The sequence below is a fragment of the Pocillopora damicornis genome, chromosome 12 (assembly GCF_964200805.1).
Source record: "Pocillopora damicornis chromosome 12, jaPocDami1.2, whole genome shotgun sequence".
NCBI lineage: Eukaryota > Metazoa > Cnidaria > Anthozoa > Scleractinia > Pocilloporidae > Pocillopora > Pocillopora damicornis.
Genome location: NC_142681.1, coordinates 1,941,827 through 1,967,510, shown reverse-complemented (window position 1 = coordinate 1,967,510; position 25,684 = coordinate 1,941,827). Strand labels below are relative to the sequence as shown.

Genomic DNA, 25,684 nt, shown 5'->3' with positions numbered 1-25,684 from the left:
ACACTTCATTTGTAGTTCCTACACATCAGTTAACGGCAGACAAATTAAAAGATATGAGAAAAGTGCAGATTGCTCTCACACGGAACCCTCAGTGCCTCCTCGCAAACCGCAAGCTCAAAACTGATAGAAATTCATTGTCTCTAACGGTCTCCTCCGGCAAAATTGGAGTGGCTTCTCTCTCGTTCATTACAAGGAAACAAAAAAAAGCTCCATCTTTACAGCTACTGTGCTCAAGCCAGCAAGACACAAGTTTATGCTCAAAAGACACGTATCTTAAACAACTAGATTTCACGAAACACACCCAGGCAGGCCAGACATCATTAGAAGCGCCAGACAACAAAAGAAATGTCGGTTAGGATGTACATTACTTTTAAAAGACAAGAATTTGAAACAGTCAAAAAAGGCTTGGGCTGGGGCACGAGCTAGAGGCTCAGAATTTCCGAGGTCTACCTAACTCAGTAGTGCTACTATTCTTCTAGTATAGAATGCTGCTAATCCATTGCCATTCGCAGGCAGCTGTTTTAGTAACTTTCACACAAAAGCTCGAGCGACTGCGTACTTTAAACTTTTATTGAGACGAAATAGCTTTGTAAGCCGGTATGGCACATTTAAACACTGTTAAGAGTCCACCCAACCCTCCCAATCTCAGGTTGCCATCAGCGTTCTTCTGAAGGTAGTTTAATAATTCAACCTAGGACACAGAGAATTTTTACAGCTGTCTAGAGAAAATCTACCATTCATCATCCGTTCATGGGAAGTTTTGTGATTGAGATCTACTTCACAAAGATTATGTGGTCTTTTATCAGAAGATGATAAATAATATAACTATAGAAATAAACCCAGAGAAGTCTTCTTAAACATTTCTTTAGTCAAAGGCTTTTTTTCATGTTTTGGACTTCTATGGTTCGTTTTTCTTGTCAACAAAAGAGGGATAACCCAAATATTGCATATTAATCTACAAAAAGAAAAAATTTACATCCTTAGTAAAGGGTCTAGAGAATAGATCCAGTTATTCAATTAAGTTTGTCATCTATTACTGACGATAAAGGAATATACAACAAAGAAATACGAGACGCGAGTCAAAGTTTGAAAGACTCTCAATGACGTGCCGTTAAAGATAAGAAAATTTTATGCTAAATAATTAAACCAAAATAAGAAGAATTAGTCAAAGAATTAAAAAACTACTAAGGCTGAGGTAGTTTGTGACCAATGACGCGCCACGAAAATGAAATGCGTGGCTATCTTTGTAAAATAGCAAACAATGGAGCATACTCGCAGAGAAGAAAAACAGATGGGGTTACGTGTTGAGGAAATTTAGACAATCAAGACTGCTGTCGGCAGACTATCGGCCTCTCATTAAAAATAAATGGATTCAAAAGGAAGTATTGGGAAAACTCAATGGTTTCTAACGTTATTCGAAAGATTGCCCAAGAAGATTTATAGTCGATGGACAGGCAGATGAGTTTCATTACCAACAGCGTGACGCCATCGAGCAGAATTTAACGTCTCAGAAGATGGGAAATAACGCTGTTACGAGAGAAGAGAATAGGAGATAAATTTGAAAGTTTTGATTACACTTCATTTTAATACCATAAAAGTCATCTTAGTCGTATAAAGCCTTTCTAAAACTTTATTACAATTTACGGTCTGGCGGTTATGACAACTTACTCTCAGAATTTTTTCTTTGACCTTCTATTTTCGGAAGTTTTAGTTGTCTAAATTTATACTTGATCAAGTGACGATTGCAATTTGCTTGAGCCACGTAAAGTGTCTGTTTTAACATTTCCGCCTACGTGGTGCTTTCTCTTTCAAGTGGATCGGGGAAAAAACCTTTTGCCGTCTTTCCTTTTCACTTTCGGTAGAGCATGAAGAGCTATAAAACCATGATGGACACAAACTATTTCAAGCATTCATGATCTAATGAGCAAATGTGTTTATCTAGTTTATCAAGGCCAAAACCAAGCTCTTTACAGCTACCGCCGTCTTAATGTAAATAGTTGCGCGATTACTAAATGCGGACAACATGCCTCTACTGCTTGTCAGACAGTGTTGTTTGAGGCTGGTAAAACTTGCTTTGAACACAGACATCTAAAAATGTGTTCAATATATGATATAGTTTACAGGACAGAGTAACACACAAACGCTCTACCATTGGTCAGTGTGGGATGCGTGCAGAAATGTTGTAAACAACCATATTACAAATTCAGGAGGTCATTAATAGTGTGCTCTCAGCCGAAACTGAAAGCATTACTCTTCTCTCACATGTAAAGCTATAATCACATGACAAAATGCAGCTTGTTCTCACAAACCATCAAGACAGAGAGAGCGTAATGGCTTTCGATTAAACACCACCACTAATAAACGAAAAGGTATTTAAATGTTGATATTACTGAGAACTATCATTTAGTGTGTCAAACAGCTGGTCGATTTGCTATCAATTTGTTTGGAAGCTCATTAAAATGCAAAAGCTATATCTGAACAAACACCGGTCCAAATCCAACTTTCCGCTTGATTGTTTTCGATAGGAGATCAATTTTTTCGTAAGAAAGAACAACCAAGAGTCAATCCCACATATTTTTTGAGTAGTCTTTCGAAGAAATATGTTGAAAACAAAGTTGCGAGGCTTTCGTATTACATGACAAGCAAACACGAATCGATGAGCGATAAAATCTTACCGTTGCATCTCGGAGTTCAATCCGAGTGAACAACTCTTTATCCCGGCTTATCGAGCCAGAATTTCGACTCCGGCCGGTGTATCTCAAACAGGCCCCTCATTTTTACAAGGTTCAGTGGCTGGACTATCGAAAGATCGAGCGAAAAGTGACCTCGTCGAACATAAACTTCACACCCTATCCAACCAAGAAATGGCTGCTACAAAAGATATCTCTCACAATGTTGGGTGCGGCTGCAAATTAGGTTACGTCATTTCTAGTTTAAGCCAATAAAATTGTCGGAAAAACAATGCAGATGTCAATTCTAAACGTATTAGCCAATTACATTTCGACAACTCTCGACTTTCGCGCACATGAGAGTCACGTTGGTGGTGGTTTGACACTCGTGAGAAGCCTCCTGAACCATGCTATTTTGCAGCGTAAGCTTGTTGACAGTAGTGGTCTTGAAACGCAGCTCAATTAGGCAAGTAGACGGTAGTACTGACGGCCACATCTCACAACCATCAAGTTTGTTTTGAGTTATACAGAGGCGGAGAACACGTGGTCGGTGGATGGGACCCATTGAGCGTTAATCAAGCAGAGGAGACTAACGTTTCAAGCTAGGACGCTACTGCTAACACTGTGATCGCAGTCGAAGGCAACGAAATGACAAGTGGTGGAAATTATTCATCGCTCCGCCGGGCTCAACTCACTTACGATTATCTGCATACAAACAGGTAGTTACGGTAACGATTTGCGGAGTATTTTATGGTCTTGAGCCCTTCACCTTGACCAAGATTTTCAAACCATGTGTAACATGTAAGGGTATTTGTGTCGGATGACTACAGGCCCGTGCACGCGCATGTTTTGCCTATTTTACTGCCAAGGGTGCATCAACTAATTAAAACCTCGCTAGAAGCAAAGAAAAGAAACGTAAATAAGTATCTAAATTAATTCCTTTTACTTTAGTTTTTCGTAAATGAATAACATTTCAAGCTTTTACGCTTCGCAGAAAGTCACGTAGGGTTTAAATAGTAATCTGCTCGCAGTGCGTATATATTCATGCAAATTATGTTGGATCTGTATGCCCGTGAGCTAACTAAGTGTAATTGACACGATCTGAGGAGTAGCCTCCAGTGATCTTTCTCCTTTCATTTTTCCCCAAATAGCACAACACACGAATTCCTGTTTGGAGCTTTGGCCGAGTTGGTTGATAACGCAAGGTATGAAATATAATTTCAGTTTCAGGGCACATCGTTCGAAATAAAAAGAAGTTGAAGGGTTGAAAACTTTCGCTCTTCCAGGACTCAATAGCGCGATGTATTTCTTCATTTCGCTGTTTACAATTCACCGAGAGATGTATTTGTGAATGATTACCTTACCTTGGCGTCGTCGTCTGCCTTTCTCGGTGGAAAGACTCAACAACTCGGCGAAGTGCGAGTAAACGGAAATTCCAACTGGTGTTGTTTGACTCCTGTTGTCAGGATTCTATTGTTGAAATATTACCCTTGATTTGGTTTACTCTCACCTTTTTTTACTTGTATCTCGTTGTTTGGCCCACAAAGTGATTATAAATACACTGAAATTATTGACTGATAGCCGACATGAATGCATCGATCTGATCACCCGGCTAGGTGTAAGGTAATGACTTTATTATTGCTAACATTTATCTTAGTCAGCCATCTATGTATTTATAGTTAATTTTTCGTGTAAATTTCTCCTTTAGAGATGCATCGTCACAGAAAATCGACATTTACACAGGTTGGTTACTGCTTCTGAAGGACTTTGACTTAGGTTGACATTTAATACGTAGATAAGTAAGCAACACAAAATTCCAATGCTAATGATGCTATTGTTTTCGACTTAGCAAAATCACATGGGTGCCGGACTTTGATCACATGATCAAAGTGTCATACTGATTCATTTATTGGGAGATTTAGAGTTTATATATTTATTTGGTTTTCATTTGATAATTTACATTATATCCATATATAGCAAACCTTATGAATCCTAAATTAAAATTCTTCTTTTGGTGTGAAAGCTTTTCACAATAATTACTTTCTGGTGGATGTTTATTTTGGGAAACAGAAGGGTTAAGTGGTAAGTGTTGCTTTTAATTCAGGATGTGCGGCATTTAAATATCAAAGGAACTAATGAATCTTTGTTACATTAATTTTTGTGTACACAATCCTTAGGGAGATTTGATTGCTTTGTTTGGCTTCTCTCCTATTTTAAGACTTTAATTGTCTGTTTTGACTATAACTGCATCAAATATAGTTACTGTACAGCAAATTTGTATCTGAATTTGTATTGCTGTAGCTCTGGTATCAATATGATCAGTCATTGATTTCTTTGCTTGAAATGAGAAGACCATATCAATTTATTTTCTTTTACTGTAGCCTTGGTGTGAACCCTATGGCTACATAGATTTAGGCAACAGCTGAGTTTTGAAGCTTCACATGTTGACTTATTGTGATAATTAATATTATAACTATGCTTTATTTCTTTTGTTAGAAACACTGATAGCTCTAATGATCTTTGGCCCTAGTATCTGATGTTGTTTATTTATTTTTTTAATATTATTCATTCTTGACATTGGCTTATTTAAGGGTAGCCTGCGTAAGGATCATTACTAGCATGTGGGCTGTCCTTGTTAGATCTCTCTCTCTCTTCATGGGCCTGTAGTAGATGCAACAATTTTGCTATTCTGATTTTAACCATGCCTTTTCCAGCAAGGTCTTGATGATTCTTGAGTTTTTCCCCCTTCTTGTTCATTGTATACTGACTGCCTGGAATGTCAATGTGGTCCTCTAGCAGTCATTACTTTGGCTGTTTGGTTTTTAAAAAGCCTAAAGAGTTTTTACTATGATCACCCATGTTTGCTAGTTCGGGTGTTTGTGTCTTTTTTATTTGTTCAGTGGTGATTTAGATAGAAAAGCCTCACAATAGAGTAGCAGGACGCTGTTCCATAGTACAGGATAATGTCTTGTCGTTCACTTCTGTGAACTAATCATGTTATCATTGAGGCTTAACTGTCACAAACTGGTGAAATAATTGTTTATGATTAAACAGATATGTTACAGTTTGGGCATTACATGTCCTGGAAACATTTTGTCACATTAGAGATCACCAGTGGAGATACCCTGTCTCCTCAAAACAATGCCTCTGGGAAATGGTTACAACAGATATGTTACAATCTGGGCATTACATGTCCTGGAAACATTTTGTCACATTAGAGACCACCAGTGGAGATACCCTATCTCCTCAAAACAATGCCTCTAGGAAATGGTTACAACAGATATGTTACAGCTTGGGCATTATATGTCCTGGAAACATTTTGTCATATCAGAGATCACTAATGGAGATACCCTGTCTCCTCAAAACAATGCCTCTGGGAAATGGTCAGAACAAGAAACAAACACAGCTACCAGGAGTATTTCCTTTGCCAGGCCTATTTATATGGTATTTTAAGAATTTTGTCACTGCTTCTCTCAGTCTAGTACAAGAACATATATGGGTTATGAAAAAATCCACAAATACATGCCAATGGTATGATAGTCTGAACTAAATATATTCTTAACCAATCGTTGAGAAATCTTGTACTACAGTGCTGTTCTACATGATTGTATACCCACTCATTTGATTTAGGTGTTCCTGCTGCATTTTAACTCCTCTTTGGTCATGGTTTATCTCTTGTGCTTTGCACTGAGTTTGGTTTCCACTTATATGACAATTATCTCCATTTTTGTCATTGTAGTTGTATTACTTTTGTGCTTTTTGAGAAACCATTCTCGTCCTGATGTATTTTAAAGCAGATCAATATCCCAATACCTACATTTTTACTAAGTGTGTATAAAATGAACTGATATTTCTTGAATCTCACTTTTTCTATCAACTGGATCTCTTACTACAGGCAATATAATCATTTCCTGCATTCTAGAGCAGTGGTTTGAAAACGATCGTTTCACTGCAATTCCATCTTGTTTTTAAAGAACTCCTCTTAAAGTCTTTCCTATCGTTACAAATATTTCATCCATATTCGCCTACACCTTTTATTTCAATTTTCCTCATACTTCAGGGACTTCAACGTATGCTTTATTGATGTATAACACTAGTAGGAGGTCTTAATAATGTAAGACGAAGGAGAGATTTTGGATTGACCTTTTCTAGGTACAGCTCTCCAGCGTTAGTGATAACAAGGAGAGAAAACCTAGAAACCGCAACTCCCTAATGCGTGGACATTGAATCTCCTAATGCAGACTTGAAGAAAGTAAACAAGAAAAAATATCTGAACATTCTACATTCTCGCCGTTTCGAGTTGGGTATAATTCGTTAACTGCTGTTTCTCTTTCACCTCAGCGGTGACGTCAACCGTGCTAATGTATTTATCAAGAAAAGAGCCAATGACATTGTACTAATACAGTAAACAACTTTGCCCGATTTACGTCCTGCATAACCCAACTTAAATGTCATTAATGAACAGAATCCGTAGGCTGGTACACAAGTCAAAGATTAAATAGACTGACAAAGCAGAGAGAGACAGGAAAGGATAGCGAATGCGTCTGAAATCAAATTAAAAGGCATACTTGCAACCCAGTGAAGACGAAGGCAAACAAGGAATATTTCATTAAGAACTAAAGCAAATTAAGAGTAGCCAGAAAAAAGGAAAAGCGTTATCCGAGTACTGAAGCTCAGCGAGGCCTAACATGAAGCTTTGGACTAACACCGCACTATATTGTTGTGGAATTTTCCTTTGTTAAGAGGTTGCCGTCTCTACCATGCATTTACTTGACGTCAAGGCTTCTCAAGGCTCATCACACGCCACATGTAGTACTTCTTAACCGTGAGACACCTGGTAACAGCATTACAAAGCTTTCGACGGGAGAGATAAGGAAAATTGACTTTGGAGCAGATTTGGCGAGAGGTGGAAGGAATACAGCAAGCATAATACGAGACATCTTAATCATGAAAAGCCGTGCTGTATATAGATCGAAAACTTCATTCTGAGACCGTTAGTTGTAGCAGATCATAAGGCTCCCTGAGAAAGGGTGATAACAATCTGGACCAGAGTGCTTTAGTCGCGAGGACTGCTAGTTGAATACAATTCACATCTGCTCATCAGAGAGTAATGCAAAGACGAGACCTACCTTTCTAACTAAACCCGAGATGTTGGGAAAAAAGACTTGGAAAGCAGTGCTATGATATACATCACTCGCTTTGTAAACGAGGTTCTTGTTGAACTGCATTTTTAAGAAGACGAAATTGGATTACCCGTCAAGTAACACTGGAAGTCGAACTTGAATATTGTAATTGCCCAAATTATAGCATTGTTACTCCATACAAAAAGTGGCCGTCTCCTTATGTTACCACGCAAATTAACCTCTCTACTTCTTAGGGGCAACAAAACAATCCTCACGCCATTCCGTATAGCTTGACTGGTCTTTTCCCAGAAGAGATCTGTAGTCCCCAAACACACATTAGCTAATGCGTAAATTGTATCGACGAAATTAAATCGTATTTTGATTTATACTTTACGTTTCACCTATTTACAGAACAATGCGATTCATGTCGAGGAAATTTTATATTGTGCTTCCGCGACGACGGAGACGGAATGGATCCAAGTAAGTTGTGCATTGCAGAACTAAAGTACTTTTTCGAACTTAAGGTTGTAATGGTGGATGTTATCTCAGCGCACCGTTCAGTAGAGGGAGATTAAGCCATGACATGCGAAACTCTATCAGTGACGCTGGTATAAGGTTTAGGAGACAGTGTCTGATTACGACGTTAGAAGTTTTGGAGTACTGACCCAACCTTTTATCTAGGACGTCGGTCACAGCCCCGAAAGTTGAAATGAACTGGTCCCAAGCGCCTCCTCTTCTCCTCAATGCACATCGCTGGCTTCGAATCCACTTATTAATAGAAACAGACAAAAACGAAACTCTTAACGGTGTAATCCCACACTCAGGAAATCTTAAACTGTTCAGTTGACTTTTACCAAGAATCCGTTCTCTTTAACAAGAACTTGTAAACTGCTTTTCAAAGACCCTTTGTGTAATCCTCTGTGGCACCGCGTCTAATATGAAGGAACCGTAATCTTGCTTTGCAGCCGAAGTCGGGAATGTTATACAATTTGGTCGGTCCGTCAAACGCACCGTGGACTCCAGAATGATTGGGCAGTATGGAAATGGACTGAAGTCGTAGGTTTTATGACCATTTTGTTTGAATACCATTCTGAACCTGTTTTTAAAACCATATTTAGCCCTTTCTTTTTGGAATATATCAGGCACTTGGCAGCGCTTTTACATATATTTTCACTGGTGGTAACATATATGTTTCTACATTTCAGAGGAACTATGCGAATAGGGAAAGACATGATCCTCTTTACAAAGAAGTGAGTATTATTTAAAGTCTGTTTAATGGAAACCTTTGGTTCAAAGAATTCTTTAAAAATTGTCCTGAAGATCCTCAAATTTGACAAGAGCACCACCTCTCTTACTCCATGCTTCATAGTGAACGCACCAGATTTGTGTTAGTATATGTTTAATTTTGGAGAGTTATGAAACAAAACGAATGGTTCGTTGAGCGGGAAATATTTAGATCCTATGTATTCTGTTAAGGTGTTGGTCAAATCGCTGCGATGGGAGTATCTCGTTTGCTCCCTCGGTTGTGGAAGTATACAGTTAAACTTGTTATTGTAACGAAAAGATGCTTTTTGTGGCTTAAGTAAATCAGAATTGTTATTTTAATTTTCAGAGGTAACACCATGAGCTGCCTGTTCCTTTCGAGGACATTTCACGAGAAAGAGAAGATTGAAGAAGTGAGTCGCGAAGGAAGATAAGCTTTCAAATGCATGGCCTACAATATTGCGTACCGTTAAGGGGAACAATCTTCTCTCCAAGTAAATACCGAATTCGGTAGACTTACCTTAGTGTATCATTATCGTTTCGGTATCTTCGAAAAGGTGCTCGTCATGCATCTTGATGATTGCGTAAATAACAAAGCGGAAATGAAGTAACCGAGATGCGCTTATCATAGCTGTTGAAAATCAGCCAATCACAAGGCCGCTCAGTGCCTTTTAGTATGACGCATTTGCAGTCGACCTCACCTATTGAGGTAGATTAGTATTATGCAGGCAAAACGTGGCGTTCCATATCAGAAGTGACTATATCGTGGGACAGGAGATTATTGCCATTATAATTTTTTAGTTTGAACAGCTCGAATGGAATAATTTCTCCCTCAGACTTGTTTAAAGGATGCCATTTTGATTTTGGGCACCGGTTTCTTCGTCTCGACTCCGATAGACCTCTGCAACACTAATGTATCACAGGTGGTTATATCCAACTGTTAAATTTAGGTATGAATGCAGAAAGAAAAACTGCTTTGGTTTCCTCTTTCATAACAGGTTGTAGTTCCGATGCCTTCCTGGGAAGTATCCAGTAAGAAACCTTTTGGTAAATCTAAGCGTGAATTGGAAAAGGTAGGAATCGCCATTTTTACTTCTCTTGTTGAAGATAATTGTTCCAAAAGCCAGCGTAATTAACGTCAACATTTTCCCTTCACAGCATCAACTTGAATTGAATTTGATCTTGAAGTACTCGCCTTTCAAGATGGAATCACAGTTGTTTGAGCAATTTGATAAAATAGGATCGAAAGGTACTTTTGTAGACGTGAATATACTTTTCATTTGAATCTGATAACTACACAATGCCTTTCTTTATATATTAACGCTCTAGGTCTTTCCTTTTTCCTCTTCAGGGACGCTAGTTGTTGTGTATAATGTAAAACTCATGGATAATGGCGAGCCTGAACTTGATGTAAGTTGAACGCAGTCGAAAAGACCACGAGGAATGTAATGATGCATATCGTACTTTAGTCACAGATCGAAAAAATTTTCCCGTTTTATCTTAGTTCTAACGATACTTATAGGGCAATCAGTAATCTTTATAAGATTCAGTTTGAAATCAGCATTGGGACTCAAGGTTTCTCTAACTTGAGTTGTAGTGTTGCAAAGTATGCAAGTGTGTACATTGTGGAATGAAAGTAAATTAAGGGGGTTGGTATTTTTTGTTAATTATAGGGTTCTAAAATTGGGAGCAAGAGTTTTAGCGAGGTCACAATTACGAGACAAACATGATTTCCGAAAATATTGAAAGAATCTTTCCTATTTATCTAGAGGAACATGAAAATTTCAAACCGATGCTTTCATGTTTATCCGAGTAAAGTTCGTTTGCAGCCTCTACGAGTTCGTCCAATTCAAACCCACATTACCAATGCTAACGTTTAACCTCTAAGAAGTGATTTACCGCTACCTTCTCCTTACAATATCGATACATCGTCCAGAAACCAGGTGATGAGAATAGGCAAATTTATCAGTAAGAGGGCGTTCTAATATAACACCATACTCTGTCATTAATTTACAAGGAAATGTAGAACAGTGAGCAGGACTTGTGTGGATAAAAGATCGTAAAAAATGGTTCTGCTGAGGTTGATGATTACAATAATAATAATAATGATGGTGATAATGATGATGATAATATAAGCGATTATACTCTACCATCACTTCTATGCTCTTTGACTCTGTGAACCGCTGTATATGAATCTTGTTGCGAAGTAATGTGACTTGCCAGTTTTTACCACGGACGCAGGAGGCAATATTGCTTCGTGGCTGGGAGAGGGGGAGGTGCATGTTTGGTGACAAAACCTAGACAGGAAGGCGGATGTTTGCTAGTGCTTTCTTTGTCGCTGATGTGTGTGTATTGAGCTACTGGTTTCCATAAAAAAGGATGACTGATAGTCTCATCCGTTTAATAGAACTGAAAAGAGGTTTTTCTAACTTGTAATCAGTTCAGATGTTGTTCAGTCAAGTGGCGGTATCGAATGCAAGGAAGGAAAACGATTCATTCGTAACTAACTGATGATATAAAAAACGACCAGTTGTCCGCATCATAGAACGTCTTGCAGGAAAGAAAAAGTGGGGACAAGAACCCCCTTTCCCGTAACCGATAGCAACAGCGACTTTTATATCGTGCTCCTTTGAGGATTAGTAAAGTTTTATTTCCTTGAAACGCTGAGTGAATCCACGCTTTGAATTAGACATACGTTACACTCACCCCCTTCCCTCGCCAATCTACGTACATTAAGTGACGATGTTCTCTTGGTAATTGGTTGGATTTTGGCTACGTTTTGTGGCAAAGGTTGGACCTCGATTTTAACATGAGGAGAGAATCTTGTAATACATCTGACTCCGGGCCCCTCATAGTCACAAAGAAGTGATAATCTGTAGAGACATAACAGCCAGACATGCCCCTAAAATACCACCTATTAGAATATCATGTCTGCCATTGTCAAGCTGACAATGTTAATGTCATTGGATACGTAGGTAGTCAGTGATCCTCATGATATCAAAATGGCGGATCCAGAGGCAGGAGGGAACGTGGCAGATTACGACTTGTAAGTGTTATTTCGACCATATTCCTTGCATTGTACAATCTCTTTTCGTATACAATGCCATAGATACCCTAGAATAAGAGGTTACGGTTTAATATCGTTTGGGTCGTGGGGCATAGAGGCCAATAAAGCCTTATAAAAGGTGGATTCAGCACTTCCTCTGATATGAGAAACTTCAAGCGACAGCTTATAACTAGTCCATAGGAGAATCGTGCCTGAGAAAATTACCCTCAGGGTCCTGGTGACTAGTATAAGGTGCTGTCCTTGGAATCTACAAGCGACTTGTCTGCAAGTCTGTTTGAAACTAAGTACATGTGAACGATAGCCCAGGTCAGTGGAGCGCCCTATAAGCTAAACATGCATCCGAAACTCACAAAATTAAATACGTCGGAATATTTTTTCACAAAATTAGGTGTAATTTTATCAATAATGGCACTAAAAATTCTCTGCTTTACAGAGCTTGATAGATGGAGGTGAACCAATTTTTTGTTTGATACATTTCTCGAGTAAATAAAATTTTAATAGTTACTTGTTGTTATTCTGCTAGGGCTATGCCAGAGAGGATTTCGTTTAGAGCCTACACTGCAATTATGTACTTGGATCCTCGAATGAAAATTTACATACAGGTGCGAGTGGTCATGTGTTCAGTGAATACTAACGAGCTGGCTGATCGAGTGTTTGCGGAGGTGCCAATCTCTTGCTTTTTTTTATTCCATCAGGGTAAAAAGGTGCGGACGAAAAGACTAACGACTTGCTTATACAACACGAAGTGAGTAACGTCAAAAATATTTCTTTGATTTTTCTTGTTACTCTTGCGATGATTCGTAAAACGTTGTTACATTAGGTTATTTTCATCGCGCTAGTTGGCTACATGCAAAACATCTTAACAACCTTTTTCAATGCAGCGAGTTGTGTGAATCCCTCTGGAGCATGTTCAAGGATGTGGAATTAGGTTTGAACTTATTTCTTGTGTTACGTTTCCCAGGTGTTACGATTTCACGTCTAAAAGATTCAAGACAAGATCGGAACAGGAGAGTGAGAAGGCTGTTCGTGAGGCTAAAATAGGTAACGAATGAGAGACTGTGTTGTTAAACGTATGTTAAGGGTCCAACCGTGAATCATAATACTTGGTATAACTTGTAACACTGCCTTTCAAAAGTTAAGTTTCAAAACCGTTTCTTCTTCTCGCTTCTGTGGTACTTTCAACTTGGTTTTGAAACAACCTCAAAGCAAGAGCGGGATTTGCTATCTACAAAACGCTAAACTTGATATAATATTCCAGGAAATGTTACCTTTCGTTAGGTGCGTCGAAATAGGAGTGAATTTGGTAGCCGTTACTTAAGTTTTTGTACGTACAAGTATTTTTAGACCTTGACAAGATTTAATTATGAGCCCTTTTATAATTTACTTTGCAGCCGAGGAGAAGGCGCGAGAGCTTGAAACACAAGCAAGGTATCTTTTTGAGTAGATAAGAAACTTTGTGTCCAATTGTCTTTACTAGATCTCATGAAAACTTCTACAAATTTCAGAGAACTTCAGAAGCAAGCGGAACAGACATCCAAAGATAAAAGGGTATTAGTTTCATATTCCCATTTTTTTTGCCACACAATGATTCTTGTTCTCCCCTGCCTGGGAATGTTTTGCTCGCGTAGTTCGCATTTAATATAGTTTCCTCACTAATGCGTGCAGCTTAGGGCTTGATCAGCGGGCGCTTGTTAACAAAATAGAGGCTTTTTCCGTATGGCCTAATCTCACCATAAAGGTGCATCTTCTTATTAATATACACGAGTTTGGCGACCTTCGGTTCTATCTATAAGGAAATAGAAAAAAATCAAAGTGCTCTGTGAGCATACTCGTGAATTGACACATGATTTTTTAGATTATGTTTAATGTTATCTGGTTTAGGGAATTTTGTGGTTGATTGTCATATCTAGAGTACGAGCAGTAGTTCAGTGTTCGCTAATGTAGCAAAGAAACAAAGTAACGTTGGGATAAGAAGGCATTACAATTGAAATGATCATGCTATTACATTTGACAAGGTGGATGATGTCATGTGTTTTAAACGTCTATCATTTTTGTTTCTGGTTCAAAAGAAAAGGTTGGAAGTAAATGTGGGTGAAAAGTGAAATTTACTGTCTTTCGTTGTAAATATTAGAAAATCAAGGCAATACTGTCTTAATGAAAACATTAACGATTCCCTCTTTATCAAATGAGACAAACGGGAACGAGTTTTGAGTGATATAACTAAGCCAAGCCTGCCACCGTCATTTTGGATCTCCGCCTGGGTAGATTTAGGTCACGTGCTAGGCAACGTATGATCAATAACAAGATAGAATTCCATTTCAGGCCTATTTATCAATTTTGTGGTGTGTAACTTTCGCATTTTAGTACGTTGTTTGTATGTTGAATCTTCAAATTGTCTTGAAACTTAAAAGAAAATTGTTCTTTAAAAATTCACTGAAAATCGGTAGCTAAAATTGTTTGTTTAGGTGTTATCTGATTTTCGTGTTAACTTGTTATTTCGTCAGTCGCCGGCATCTTTTGTTGCTTCTCACAGGAAAAACACACGCGACGAAACGTAATGATCAATTTTGTCCTCAATCTCACGCTATAACAGAAAAAGCTTTTGAACATCTGTAAACTCCGAGCGCTTCGCAGTAAGTGATATTTTCAATGAATCTTCGGATTGTTTTCAAGTTCAAGGACTGTAAATTACAATTTTATGAAAAACGAAGGTTGTTCTGTTATTTCAGTGTGAATCCTTGCATGCCTGCCAGTCGCTGGCGCCGCTTGTTGAAACTAAAACGAAAAAAAAAAACTCTTTTAAGATTATCATTGGCTTCTTTGTCACCCCACCACTATTCTTAGCAACAAAGGTCGCCATTTCGTCTGTTTATTGCTCGCCAAAAACTATAAAATGCACTCAAAAGCCTAAAATCTAAAAAAAGTTTACAGGAATCGACCAATCGAGCGAGCGAGCGAATGCCATTCCCCACATCGTATCTATAACTCGCTCTTGCGCATGCGCGCAATTCACGAGTTAAAAAGCAGGTCTTGTGCAACACACAGCACCTTTAATATTTCTTTACTTCTAAATGTAATATTTTCCCCTACCAAGGCGGAGTTGAGAAAAGCACAAGGGCTCGCTACGGCCGCCAGGGCAGATGCACAAATGAAGACCAACATTGCTGAAGCTAAAAAGAAGTACGTCAAATCATTACCTGTAGAATGCAACAATTGAAGTAAATGTATTATATTTTCTGCAGTCAATATTTACTTCCCAAAGTAATGGAACTGGATAGAAATGAGTGCCCCCTTTGCTCCTAAGCGGCTTAAAATAGAAGAACTAAAGCAAACCTCGAAATTCTCGGAGAAACAATGGCTGAGCAAAGCTAGAGAACTTGCCTTGTTGTCTGTTAAAAGCCAAATTCAAGGGGCGAATTTTAAGCCATCGTATACTTCTTGTGCACAGCAATTTGAGTTGAATAATAAGATATTTTACTACCTGAGTTTGGGCTTGGTTGCGCGGTAGTAGCAGTTAAGGCGTATGGTAAAATTGATTAAAATTACTCCTATTCTGTTGTTTAGACTGTCAGTGTTGCATGACATTTTTCCTCAGATCCATGAAGGAACCTAAGACTCTTAACTTTACTTTTGGATTCAACATTGAGAATCGTCGTTATTACGGAATGTTCATTTACAACTGCAGTCGGTACGTTTTCTTTAATCTCTGCCTTGAAGTCGTTCGTGTTATTATACAAGTTGTGTTAGCTAAGAATAGCTATTAAAATGGACTGAACAATTGTGGCCTTTTCCTCCATGTTTCCTTGTGATTGATTCTTCTCAGAGACTGACTTGTGTTCATTTTATAGGTTAATAAAAATGTACGAAAAAGTTGGCCCGCAAAAGGAAGGAGGAGTGTAAGTAGTAGCTTTCTAAGTATTTTCGTTATGATAATCTCTACCTTGTGCTCATCTGATAACGATCATTGTTAACATGTACAGCCCTGTGTACATTTGCATGTCTGTCAGTCACCTCTGGTCAATAGTATCCATTGCCTTCAGCCAAAAGAAAAACTTTAATTTGCCTCTTTACATACAGAATTTTTTTTTCTTGACTTTGTTTCTCGTATTTTGTTTTGCAGGAAATGTTACGGAATCATAGGTATGATGGCCCCCTTCCATTTTATTCCACAAAAATCCCTGTCACAATAAAACCAATCAACGAACCAAATATTACGACCTAATCTTAGCAGCAGATCAAAACTGACTTACCTTAGCTGACAAACGCGATTTGAATCTAACAGCCAACAGCATCATGGCAAACCTGACAATAAGCGTCAAAAATCGAAACTTCAATAATTCGTTCTTCACGTGAATTGATCACCATTCGCGTTCGTTTCCTCTCCCTCAGGTGTTGTAGATGTGCCTTATCTCGTTTTGGAGCCCACACACAATAAACAGGATTTCGCAGACGGAAAGGTATAAGATACTTGCCCAGTGTCTTCGTGAATAGAACGTTACCTATTCCAGTTGAAAACTGTCTTTCGCGCCTTCTTTCAGCCATCGGAATACGTCATGCTGCTCATTATCCATATACGAGTAGTGTATTTTCATGGTTAAATGCGACCAGAGAGACAGATTTCAGGTGTATTGAAACACAAGAAACGTTTTAAACCGAAATCACCTTCTACCGGAGTGATTAAACATGCCGTCATTCGAAACTTCTTTATCCGCTGAATTTTTCTGAAAGAAACGTGCAACTCCCACCTGGGTGATTCTCCCTCAATTTTCCCTTCCTCTTCTTTCCATTTACAGGAATTTAAACAATTACAAAGAGCGTTGGGTGAGCACTTAGAACAATACTGGAAAGACTCGAAAATCGAAAGTAAGTGTTTGCTTGGTCAATTCGTTCTTTCACTGACATTCGCGGTACATCTCCTCTAAAAAATCTCGGTATTAGTTGAAAGGTCTCACGTTCAAACTTGTTGGTGTGGTCAGTTGCCCACTCAATCTGCTTTTACCATTTCACGCCTGAGATCTGAAAGCAATCTGTCCTAACCCTATGGCAGTGCATTTCTCCATTGCATGGTGGTGAGAACCTGTTGTTATATTCTAGCAACTTATTTGCTTAATCCTTGTTACTTCTCCACACGATACTATTTTAAAATTAAATAGTGAACCTATTCATCTCCTACAGGGATTAAAGGGTTAATATGTTGCTAAATGTCTCATACGTTATTTGTACTGATATAGTGCCGTGTTTTCTGTACAGGTCAGGGTGTAACGAAGTTCTGGTAAGTTTTTGGAAAGGCTATGGTTTTGTTGTTGGTTTGTTTGTTGGTTGGTTTTTTTTTTGCGATGCTTTTTGCTCAAGTGTATGGATCTTAACTGGGTTTAAATCGACTGTTTTACTACGCTTATTTTATCCCAGGGAGGATTTCGGCTATGTAGGCAAATGGGCAGACGGCCCCTCTATGGATCAGAAGTTTGCGAGAAAAAGGGCGATGCAGATACCATTAAATGTACAGTGCGGTACGTTGATAACGTCACTAATAGTTTGTAAATGAACGCGAACACTTAGGCATCGTCAACCGACTTACTTTAACCCGTCCCTGATATTCCTACTGATACGAAACATCACCCCAGTTGTAGACTTGCAGCTAATATGTGATGCTAAGTTAAAGAAATTTAACATGTGGTCCAAAATACAGCGATCCTGTAGGAAGTCTAATCTCCTTAGGGCAAGGGGAGGTCACTCAACAATTTCTCTATGTGGATACCTCTCCCTGAGATTCAAACCCTTCATCTATAATGTGCATCTCTGAAAATGGCGTCTTTTGCTCACTTGACATAGATCATGTAAATGTTGGCACATCAGCAATGTGTTAGATTTCCTTTTTTTAAAAAATAGTTTGTCTGTTAACCTTATTATACATAAGTTATGGTATGGCTTGATTATATCGTTTTCGTGCGTCTTTAGACATATGCCTTAAATGGCGAAAACTGCCGTTTGCTCAGAAAAACGTCGGTCGTCAATTACCAGACGAATGGTGTTGTGCCATGCACCCCGAATCAGATTTTAACAGGTTTGTTCTCCTTGAATTTGTATAACCAGATATGGATGAAAAGTTAGTAAGAATTTTATAAGTCCGCCTTCTACAATCCGTAATATTTTTTGGGTGTAGTGGAACTCCGGTAGTCTCTGTCCATGTTAATCAAGCATCATAAGCATCGTAAGAATCGTTTTGTTGTTTCCCCTTACTTTATGAAGATTTTGGTATCGCAAAACGACCTCAGATGTCGTAATGTTAGAATTTCAGTTCCCTAAAGTAATAGCTTGTGGTAGGGCATTGCGTTACCCTTTGACTCACAGGATCTTGATACAGCAATAAATTGTTAGTACTTTTACACTTTGGAATTTTTAACTCAGTCACTGAAATCAGCTTCCAAATCTTGGAAATGAAAAGATTGAACTGTGTTTCTCTTACAGCTGTGACCGTCCTGAGCAGGTCATTCCAATTAAGAAAGGAACTTTACAGAAACAAACTAAATCGGCCGAAGAGAAAGCGAAAGAACTACAAGACGAAATCCGGAAAAAGAGAGAAAAACTCTCGCAAGTGGAGGTATAGTTACGCAACCGTGATCAATGACTCTGAAATTTATGGCAAACATGGAAAAAACGTTCGTTCGACAGCGAGGCCGTTTGGATGGCTAATTTTGGCGAAGGAGAGGAAGATAATTAAAAATGTCATATGGTTATATTGGTCGAAAGCCTTACGAAATGGAAATTAGAAGTGAGATCATTAGTTCTAGGGAAAGACAGTGGGGTTTGGAAAACCAAAGATATAGTCAGAGGGGTTGAAGGGTGGACAGCGGGGACCAGAGGTAGATACTGGTATAGGGAAATAATTCGGTGTTGATGGTTTGAGCAGTAAGTTAATAGCTCCGATTTAACGAAGCTGTTATAAGCTTGGTGACGACAAAGTGTAGTTATCCGTCATGCATTCAGTCACGTTCCGGTTTGTATTCAGTAGTACACTGTTCATTGTTATCTTCGCAGCGTCAACGACCACAAGTCGCGCAGGCCACGACACAGAAAAGGGTATGCTATTTCTCATATTAAAGTAGTTAAATAAGTGGGAACTTACAGAGGAAAGAGGTCTGTCAACAGTGTTATGAGCTTCCACTGTTGCAGCTGTCTACTTCGGTTACAGGGTTTTCTCATGGCTGCTAAAAGTACATGGATGATATAAAACAAAGGGGTAGAAATGTTCTGTGATATCAATGAATTTTGTCTGACAGTAGGATCTCCTCTGTTTTGTTAAGGTCGAGAGAGTATCTTCGGCGGAGAGTACCTCCTCATCTACAGGCGACACTACAGAGGTGAGGAAAAAAAGCTTTTTTTATAAGACAAATTTGCTGAATAATATAAGCCCTTCCCTCGCTGAGCCGCACACTCGCACACCACCTACCAAGGTCAGGTAAAGGAACATAGTTAGGTTTACCTCATCATGAGGTCTTTTCTCATCTGATGGATATGGTGACCCAGTCTGATTATCTGGCTGGAATGAAGATCGAGAAGGCCTGTTCGAGCCTAAGTCAGGGTCATGGTGATGTACTGTAGCGCAAGCTGTCCTTGACAAGAGAAACACTTTCTTATATTTCAAACGAACACCTTTTGATTTTCTTGTATACATTCAGAGACGAGTACAGAGGAGGCCAGTCGCGGACAGTACAGAAGTTAAGAGAACAAAGTCTACAAACGAGGTAAACGAGCGTTGCTAAAATTGGGAGAATTACATCTGCTATTGCAATTGATTTCTGGGTCTTATTTTTGCTGGTTGAAGAAGAGGCTTCATGGACTTTAGAAATGTTGTTGACATGCGTCGTGTCTTACAGTAATGTATCCAAAAATATATAAATTTATTTTCTGTATCCGTTAAGTAGATGGTGATATTAAAGTGCGAGGTAATTCCCGAAGGTAATATTCTTATTCTCCGTGAGGAACTGCTTGATGTCACCAAATAGTTAATAGTTCACAGACAGATGAAGACGAAATGTTTCCACCTGAAACGGTGAACATTACCCCCACTCGAGACTAAGCAAGGGCTTCCCTACTTCTAAATCGAAAGTTAAGGAGATAAAATTATGAATTACACTGATTAGAGATAATACCCTTACTACTGTCGGATGATAGGATGTTACTGCAATTCATTTGTAGATGAAATGCAATATTGACGGCATCCATTTTTTTCTTTCTTAGCCATTAAAACGGCGAAATACAACATCTCCGATTACAATTGAGGTTAGTGTACTTTCTGTGATTTAAAACGCGCAATTAATAGCTTTTTTGTTGATTAAATAACTGTTTCTTTCAGGCCAAACGGAAAAAGAATGAACCACAAGCAACGAAGGTATGAATTTCAAATCAATTTGTGATTTTACTTGAAGTTATTCCACAGATACTGTGGAAGTTGATTGGTAAAATTTCCTACCAAAACTTTCCACGGTAAATTAATTTTGGATTTGGTTTTTATGGTAGGCGAATTGTTGAACATTTACTTTCCTAAACATGATGCCAGCATAATATACTCGTTCTAATTGTAATAACAGACCGTGGTCAGAAAGGAACATCAGGAACAAAGAGAACAGCAAGTAAAGAGACGAGATGAACTTAGGAAAGAGGAGCAACGGAAAAAAGAAGAAGCAGAAAAACGGATAAAAGAAGAGAAGGAAAAACAAAAGAAAATAGAAATGGAACAGCAACGACAACGACAACGAGAAGAAAAAGAGCGACAACGGAAACAGGAAGAACTCGAGCAAGAAAATAAAAAAGAAAAAGAACAGGAACAACAACGAAAGAAAGACGAAAAAGAACAGGAACAACTTGAGATGGAGCAACTCATGGAATGGAGTAGCGAGGGAGAAACTGATGCAACGACACGTAAGACAGTATTGTTTTTTAATAATTTAGTCTGTTTAGTCTGAGTAAATTGACTTGAGTCTCGTACGCGCTCAGTCTCCTTCTCGTTCAATGAGTGCAATAGGAACTAATAACATATGGCAAATGATGGGCAAATCCAAATATTGGAACAATACGGGGAACTACGTCGGACGGATAATGAATAAATACGGGTAGTGGTCTCTAGAACTGGGCCTTGCCTTAACATCCTTCTTAAGGAATGATTTCTAAGGCAAAAATTGAGTTGAGCACTTTGTTTTAATTACAGTTTATCTCGATGAAATGCGATTCGAGAGAATAAAGTTAAAGAGTATTCGAATTTGAGAGAATTAACTCGGTGAAGTGACAAATAGCGTGGTATTAGGGGAAAAGCTTGTAAACTTTAATGAAAACCGTTATTAAAGTTTCTTTTCTCTCTCTTTAGTCTCAAAGGGAACCAAAGTAGAAGCGCGGGTTGATAACTCAAACTGGTAAGTTACCTTTCGGCCTGTACGAAAACATTTGCTTATGTAGGAAGAGTAATTCTGTAAAATCGGGCGCCAACCTAACAGCCTTTGCCTCATTAGGGTACTTTCTTGCCTTTGCACTTTCTTCATATGTTCTGTGTACTAACGCTTGTGTCTCTCACTGAGAGAGCTTCTCGTTGAGGGAGTTTGGCGTCTCTAATCTATTGAATTTTACCTTTCACCTAGGTACATTGGTACAGTGTTTGCTTCAAAACCGAAAAAAGGATTTGCTTGCCGAGTTCGCGTCAAATTCGACATGTACCCAAAGGACAAGTACGACAAGTGGTAAGGGGATAAGTAACTTGACGAACGGAGTTATCTTTACCCAAAAGACATCTTCAAAAGTAACTCAGGAAGGATCGAGGGATGTTGGAGTTCGTCTCACTCTATGACAATAACAGACTCTTAGATAAGCAGAACAACTCCCCGAAATAGAGACTGGAGTCGGTCCATGCATTGATCTCATAGTAATTTAATTGCTTTTATTTTCAAGGATTTTTTTTCTTTAGTAAATCTTCTGTAACATTTCTGCAGGTTTGACCATCCCAGTGAAGATTTGAGAGTTCTAAAAGTGAGTCTGTCGTTGTTAAAGGTAGAACTACTCAGTATGTCTCGCACGTGGCCAAGTATTCTTGCAGTTTTGCTATAATCTAACATACTTCCTCACCTTTGATAAGACCATCTACCTCGTTGGAGTATCCTGAGTGACAGCTCAGTCACATCTCACTCCACAACCGCCAATATCTAATCTCCACGTAATTACGACCAACAAATCATTCTTAAGCTTCCACGTAATGGTCATTCGCGCCATAAATTTACCTCGTTGTTACAACCAAAGTTTCTTCTCGCCAAGGTGATATCCCATCAACAAGGATCCACTATAATGGTCGCGGCTTCAGTGATGATACAGTTTTGTCTAAGACGGCGGATGGTTTGTCGTTTATTTACATCGTTTGCGAGCCTCATAATAACGGAAACGATGACCTTTAGAAGGTTGCATAAGGTTTAACAAAATTGCGTGACGTCTAGAGTTTCAGATCGATTATATCAAGTTCACAGTCTTGGCCGAAATTTTTAGCTATTCTCGTCGCGTATTCATTGGTAGTTTAATGATATTGTAAGAGGAAGGTGCATACCCAATAGAGGTTAAAGGCGTATTAACGTAGTTGCCAGGAGACCGAGTGTGTGAACACTATTCCTCTCTGTTTTAAGCCTGTGGAAGAATCAGCTCCCAAGTCTCCAAGCCCAAGTAGAGAAGTGTCAAGCTCGACAATTGAAGCGCCAAGCAGTCAGCAGGAGCAGGATCAGGAAACACAGCCGCCAGCTCGACAAGTGAAGGAGCCTGTACAGTCCCCAGAGGACAACCGTGTGTCGTCAATGTCGGATGACACCCTTACGGCAGACCAGGAGCACCCTGCATTAAAAGACGTCGTTGGGTTGTTTAGGTTTGACTGTCATTGTTTTCGAAATTCTTTTTGATTTAGTTTTGGCAACGTCTGCTTATCTTGTAGACACAACTCCCATTACAAGATGCTGTCTTAAGTATATTCCGGCAAATTGTAACCTTCAATAGATACTGCTTTCTTATATGCCTCGGTAGACGAAGGGTGAAATCAGTACGAACCAAATCATTAACTTGTATCACTCTTCTTCACGTAATTAAACCAAATCCATTTTAAGCGACTCAAAAACATCTGGGAATATCTTCAGTAATTCCCTATAGAATTCCTGTTTTAATAAGAGTATGTTTTAAATGAGTTCTCTTTTATTTAGACGCTGTCTTTGCTATTTTGCTCCTCCGTCGTTTAAAATTTCAAAGGAGGACATTAAAGAGATGGGCACTGAGGAGCTGAGAGAATTTCCACTGGTATGAGTTAATCATATCAAGGCTTGCTCCAGTTACTTTTGTTTTTGATTTTTTTAACCTGCTCTCTACTTTTATCATTAGCAGTTTTTGAAGTTATTATTACGGTTTTTTTTTTTCAGGACAGCTTTATTGATGATTACGAAAAAGGAATTTCGGAGGTAAATGAATTTTTCCCGTTCCTTTTGTCTTTCAGTCCGTTATTTTTCGTATTTTTTTGTTATTTATTTTTCTTTTAATCGAACGAGTCAATTCATCAAGCTAATATTTTAATTACTTTATTGTGCTATTTTAGTTGATTGATGGTTTCCGGAAAAAAGGGGAAGAAGCCGATCAAAGAGCTACAAATGCCGAGCAGCGTTTGGCGGAAGCAAACAGCGAAAAAGAGAGATCAACGACCAAATTAATAAATCTGCGAAAAAATGCAGGAAAACTGCTTCGCTTTATACAAGAGGTGTGTTGACACCTTTTGATTTCTCGGAGCAATCGTCCCTTTTCGTGAATGTTTTTGATGATGCAGTCGTCCATTCCACTTTTGCGGCCGGCCACTTGTTTTTCTTGTAATGTTGTGTTTTTACGTTACTTAAGAGGTTTTTGTTGCCTTTTCCCCCGAAAATCCTAGCTTTTTGACGTCATTTTGTCGATGCTGGTTTCGTTTTCAGAGCCGCCTTAGATAACAGCGAATCGTCGAAATCGAATGGCGTTGTGTAGAATAATTCCGTGACAAAGTCGAGTATTATCAAAGTGCGACTGCATTGTTTTTCATTTTCGTTCCTTATAGGAATAAAGAAATTGCACATGGGCTATGTTTACTTTTAGTGCTTTCGTTTCATGATCCCCTTGGGCTAGGTGATAATGGCAAACAAAGCACGTGCATGTGATCTTCGTACTATTGAAGTAATTATACTAGCCTTTAAGCTCTTGTTTTGCCGTGTTCCCCCTCTAGGATCCCAATGACTGCGCAATAAGTGAGGATGATGTTTCAGACAAAGTGGATGAAATGATGGAGAACATAGCACAGCAGGCGGAGGACCGATGACAGATGCTTTTTTTTTTTTTTCTTCCAGTTCGCTGATTCTTTACGTGCCATTCGTGTTCTTTCAGTTTTATAGTACATCCATTTTACAAGCTGTGCGATGACTCATGGTTTGTTAAGCTCAACTCTCTTCCAATTTTGGTACAAGTCAACACGCGTTGGACGATAACGCACGTTCGGCTCGCGTTCAAAGATGCCTTTTTACTCGAGTTATTCCATACAACTTGAAGAAATTTCTTTAAATTGTAACTGTATACATATGCACAAATAAACGTTTTGTTTTCGTTAGAAATGTAAGAGATTTTTCTCAAACGTTCGCGAAATGTTTTTCTAAGAAGCATCGATGACTCAAGACATTTGAAAAGGAACAAGAAGGACTTCAAAGGCTGTTCGTTTTGATGGTGATCACCTGAAATTGGGAGTCAGCGATGCCTGAAGTCCCAAGTAAAATGTCACACATGCGCAGGAAATGTGCCTGGACAAGGAAGTCAACATTTCAGACACATAACCTCCCGAGGTTTATAATTTTTCAGTTATATGATGATATTTATTTCAGACGGACGTAGAAAGTCAGTTCAGTAACGTCTTTAACTGTAAAATATCTGTTTTTCAGAAACACAATGTAATGACTATTTTGTATTATTTTAAAAGATAAATGTGTGCATACGGTTTTTTGACTTGCTTGTTATCACACTGTATTGTTATCACACTGTATTATGATTCCTGTGCAACGTGTGAAGGAACTTGGCGTGCCATTTCGTGGTCCTCTAGTTGATTCCTACAAGGTGAAGGAGTCGTGTTAGTTGACATCTTAAATTCAGTGACTTAAAAACAAATATTGTTATAGTGCTTGTTGAAACCTCTGTAGGCAAGTACAGAAAACTAATGAAAACAGTATCAGGAATAACACCCTCATGACTTGTCTGTTTTCAAGTAAAAACTCGATGGTTCATATGGTGACTTACACTGAATCTTCCTAACCATGAAAACTACTCAAAAATTGTAAAGTGATAATTTTGGAATTAAATGGATCAGAAAACATAAAAGTATCTCGGACCACAAATTTTGACTTGGTTCCTTTTAACTGAGCGAATATTTTAAACAGTTAGGTATGTGACTTAGAATTCTAGTTATTGAGTGTTCGCTTGGGCAAAGTTGATCGGTGCTCATAATCCAGTACACAGACGCTTTGGCAAATAAAGTGATATTTTATTCA

The 25,684-nt window shown here is 38.6% G+C and overlaps 1 protein-coding gene and 1 long non-coding RNA gene across 4 annotated transcripts in view; one reads left to right on the top strand and one right to left on the bottom strand.

Annotated features, from left to right (window-relative positions):
* LOC113665486 (uncharacterized) overlaps positions 1–2,907 on the bottom strand; it is a 5,396-nt gene extending 2,489 nt beyond the window's left edge. Inside the window, exon 1 of the long non-coding RNA XR_003445719.2 lies at positions 2,676–2,907. This is a non-coding gene — a long non-coding RNA (uncharacterized LOC113665486). The remainder of the gene's footprint in view (positions 1–2,675) is intronic.
* Positions 2,905–25,684, top strand: LOC113665485 (ATPase MORC2A). Of its 3 annotated transcripts, none has more exons than XM_027181185.2 (40): positions 2,905–3,388; positions 3,821–3,874; positions 4,378–4,412; positions 8,204–8,272; positions 8,758–8,848; positions 8,998–9,042; positions 9,405–9,468; positions 10,054–10,128; positions 10,214–10,304; positions 10,407–10,465; positions 12,031–12,101; positions 12,646–12,724; positions 12,818–12,867; positions 13,084–13,163; positions 13,514–13,550; positions 13,628–13,670; positions 15,217–15,302; positions 15,718–15,810; positions 15,971–16,018; positions 16,243–16,262; positions 16,512–16,579; positions 16,916–16,985; positions 17,373–17,394; positions 17,532–17,632; positions 18,081–18,186; positions 18,591–18,723; positions 19,161–19,202; positions 19,427–19,483; positions 19,802–19,867; positions 20,364–20,405; positions 20,479–20,514; positions 20,714–21,044; positions 21,487–21,532; positions 21,755–21,853; positions 22,103–22,139; positions 22,781–23,013; positions 23,342–23,435; positions 23,555–23,593; positions 23,728–23,886; positions 24,379–25,684. In XM_027181185.2, the coding sequence occupies exons 1-40, from the start codon at positions 3,318–3,320 to the stop codon at positions 24,469–24,471; spliced, it is 3,135 nt and encodes a 1,044-aa protein (XP_027036986.2). In that variant the 5' UTR covers positions 2,905–3,317; the 3' UTR covers positions 24,472–25,684. The 3 variants fall into 3 exon arrangements, with proteins under 3 accessions (XP_027036986.2, XP_089046740.1, XP_089046739.1); XM_089190614.1 differs by having other exon boundaries at positions 3,028–3,388; positions 9,405–9,549; XM_089190613.1 differs by lacking the exons at positions 2,905–3,388; positions 3,821–3,874; positions 4,378–4,412; positions 8,204–8,272 and having other exon boundaries at positions 8,769–8,852.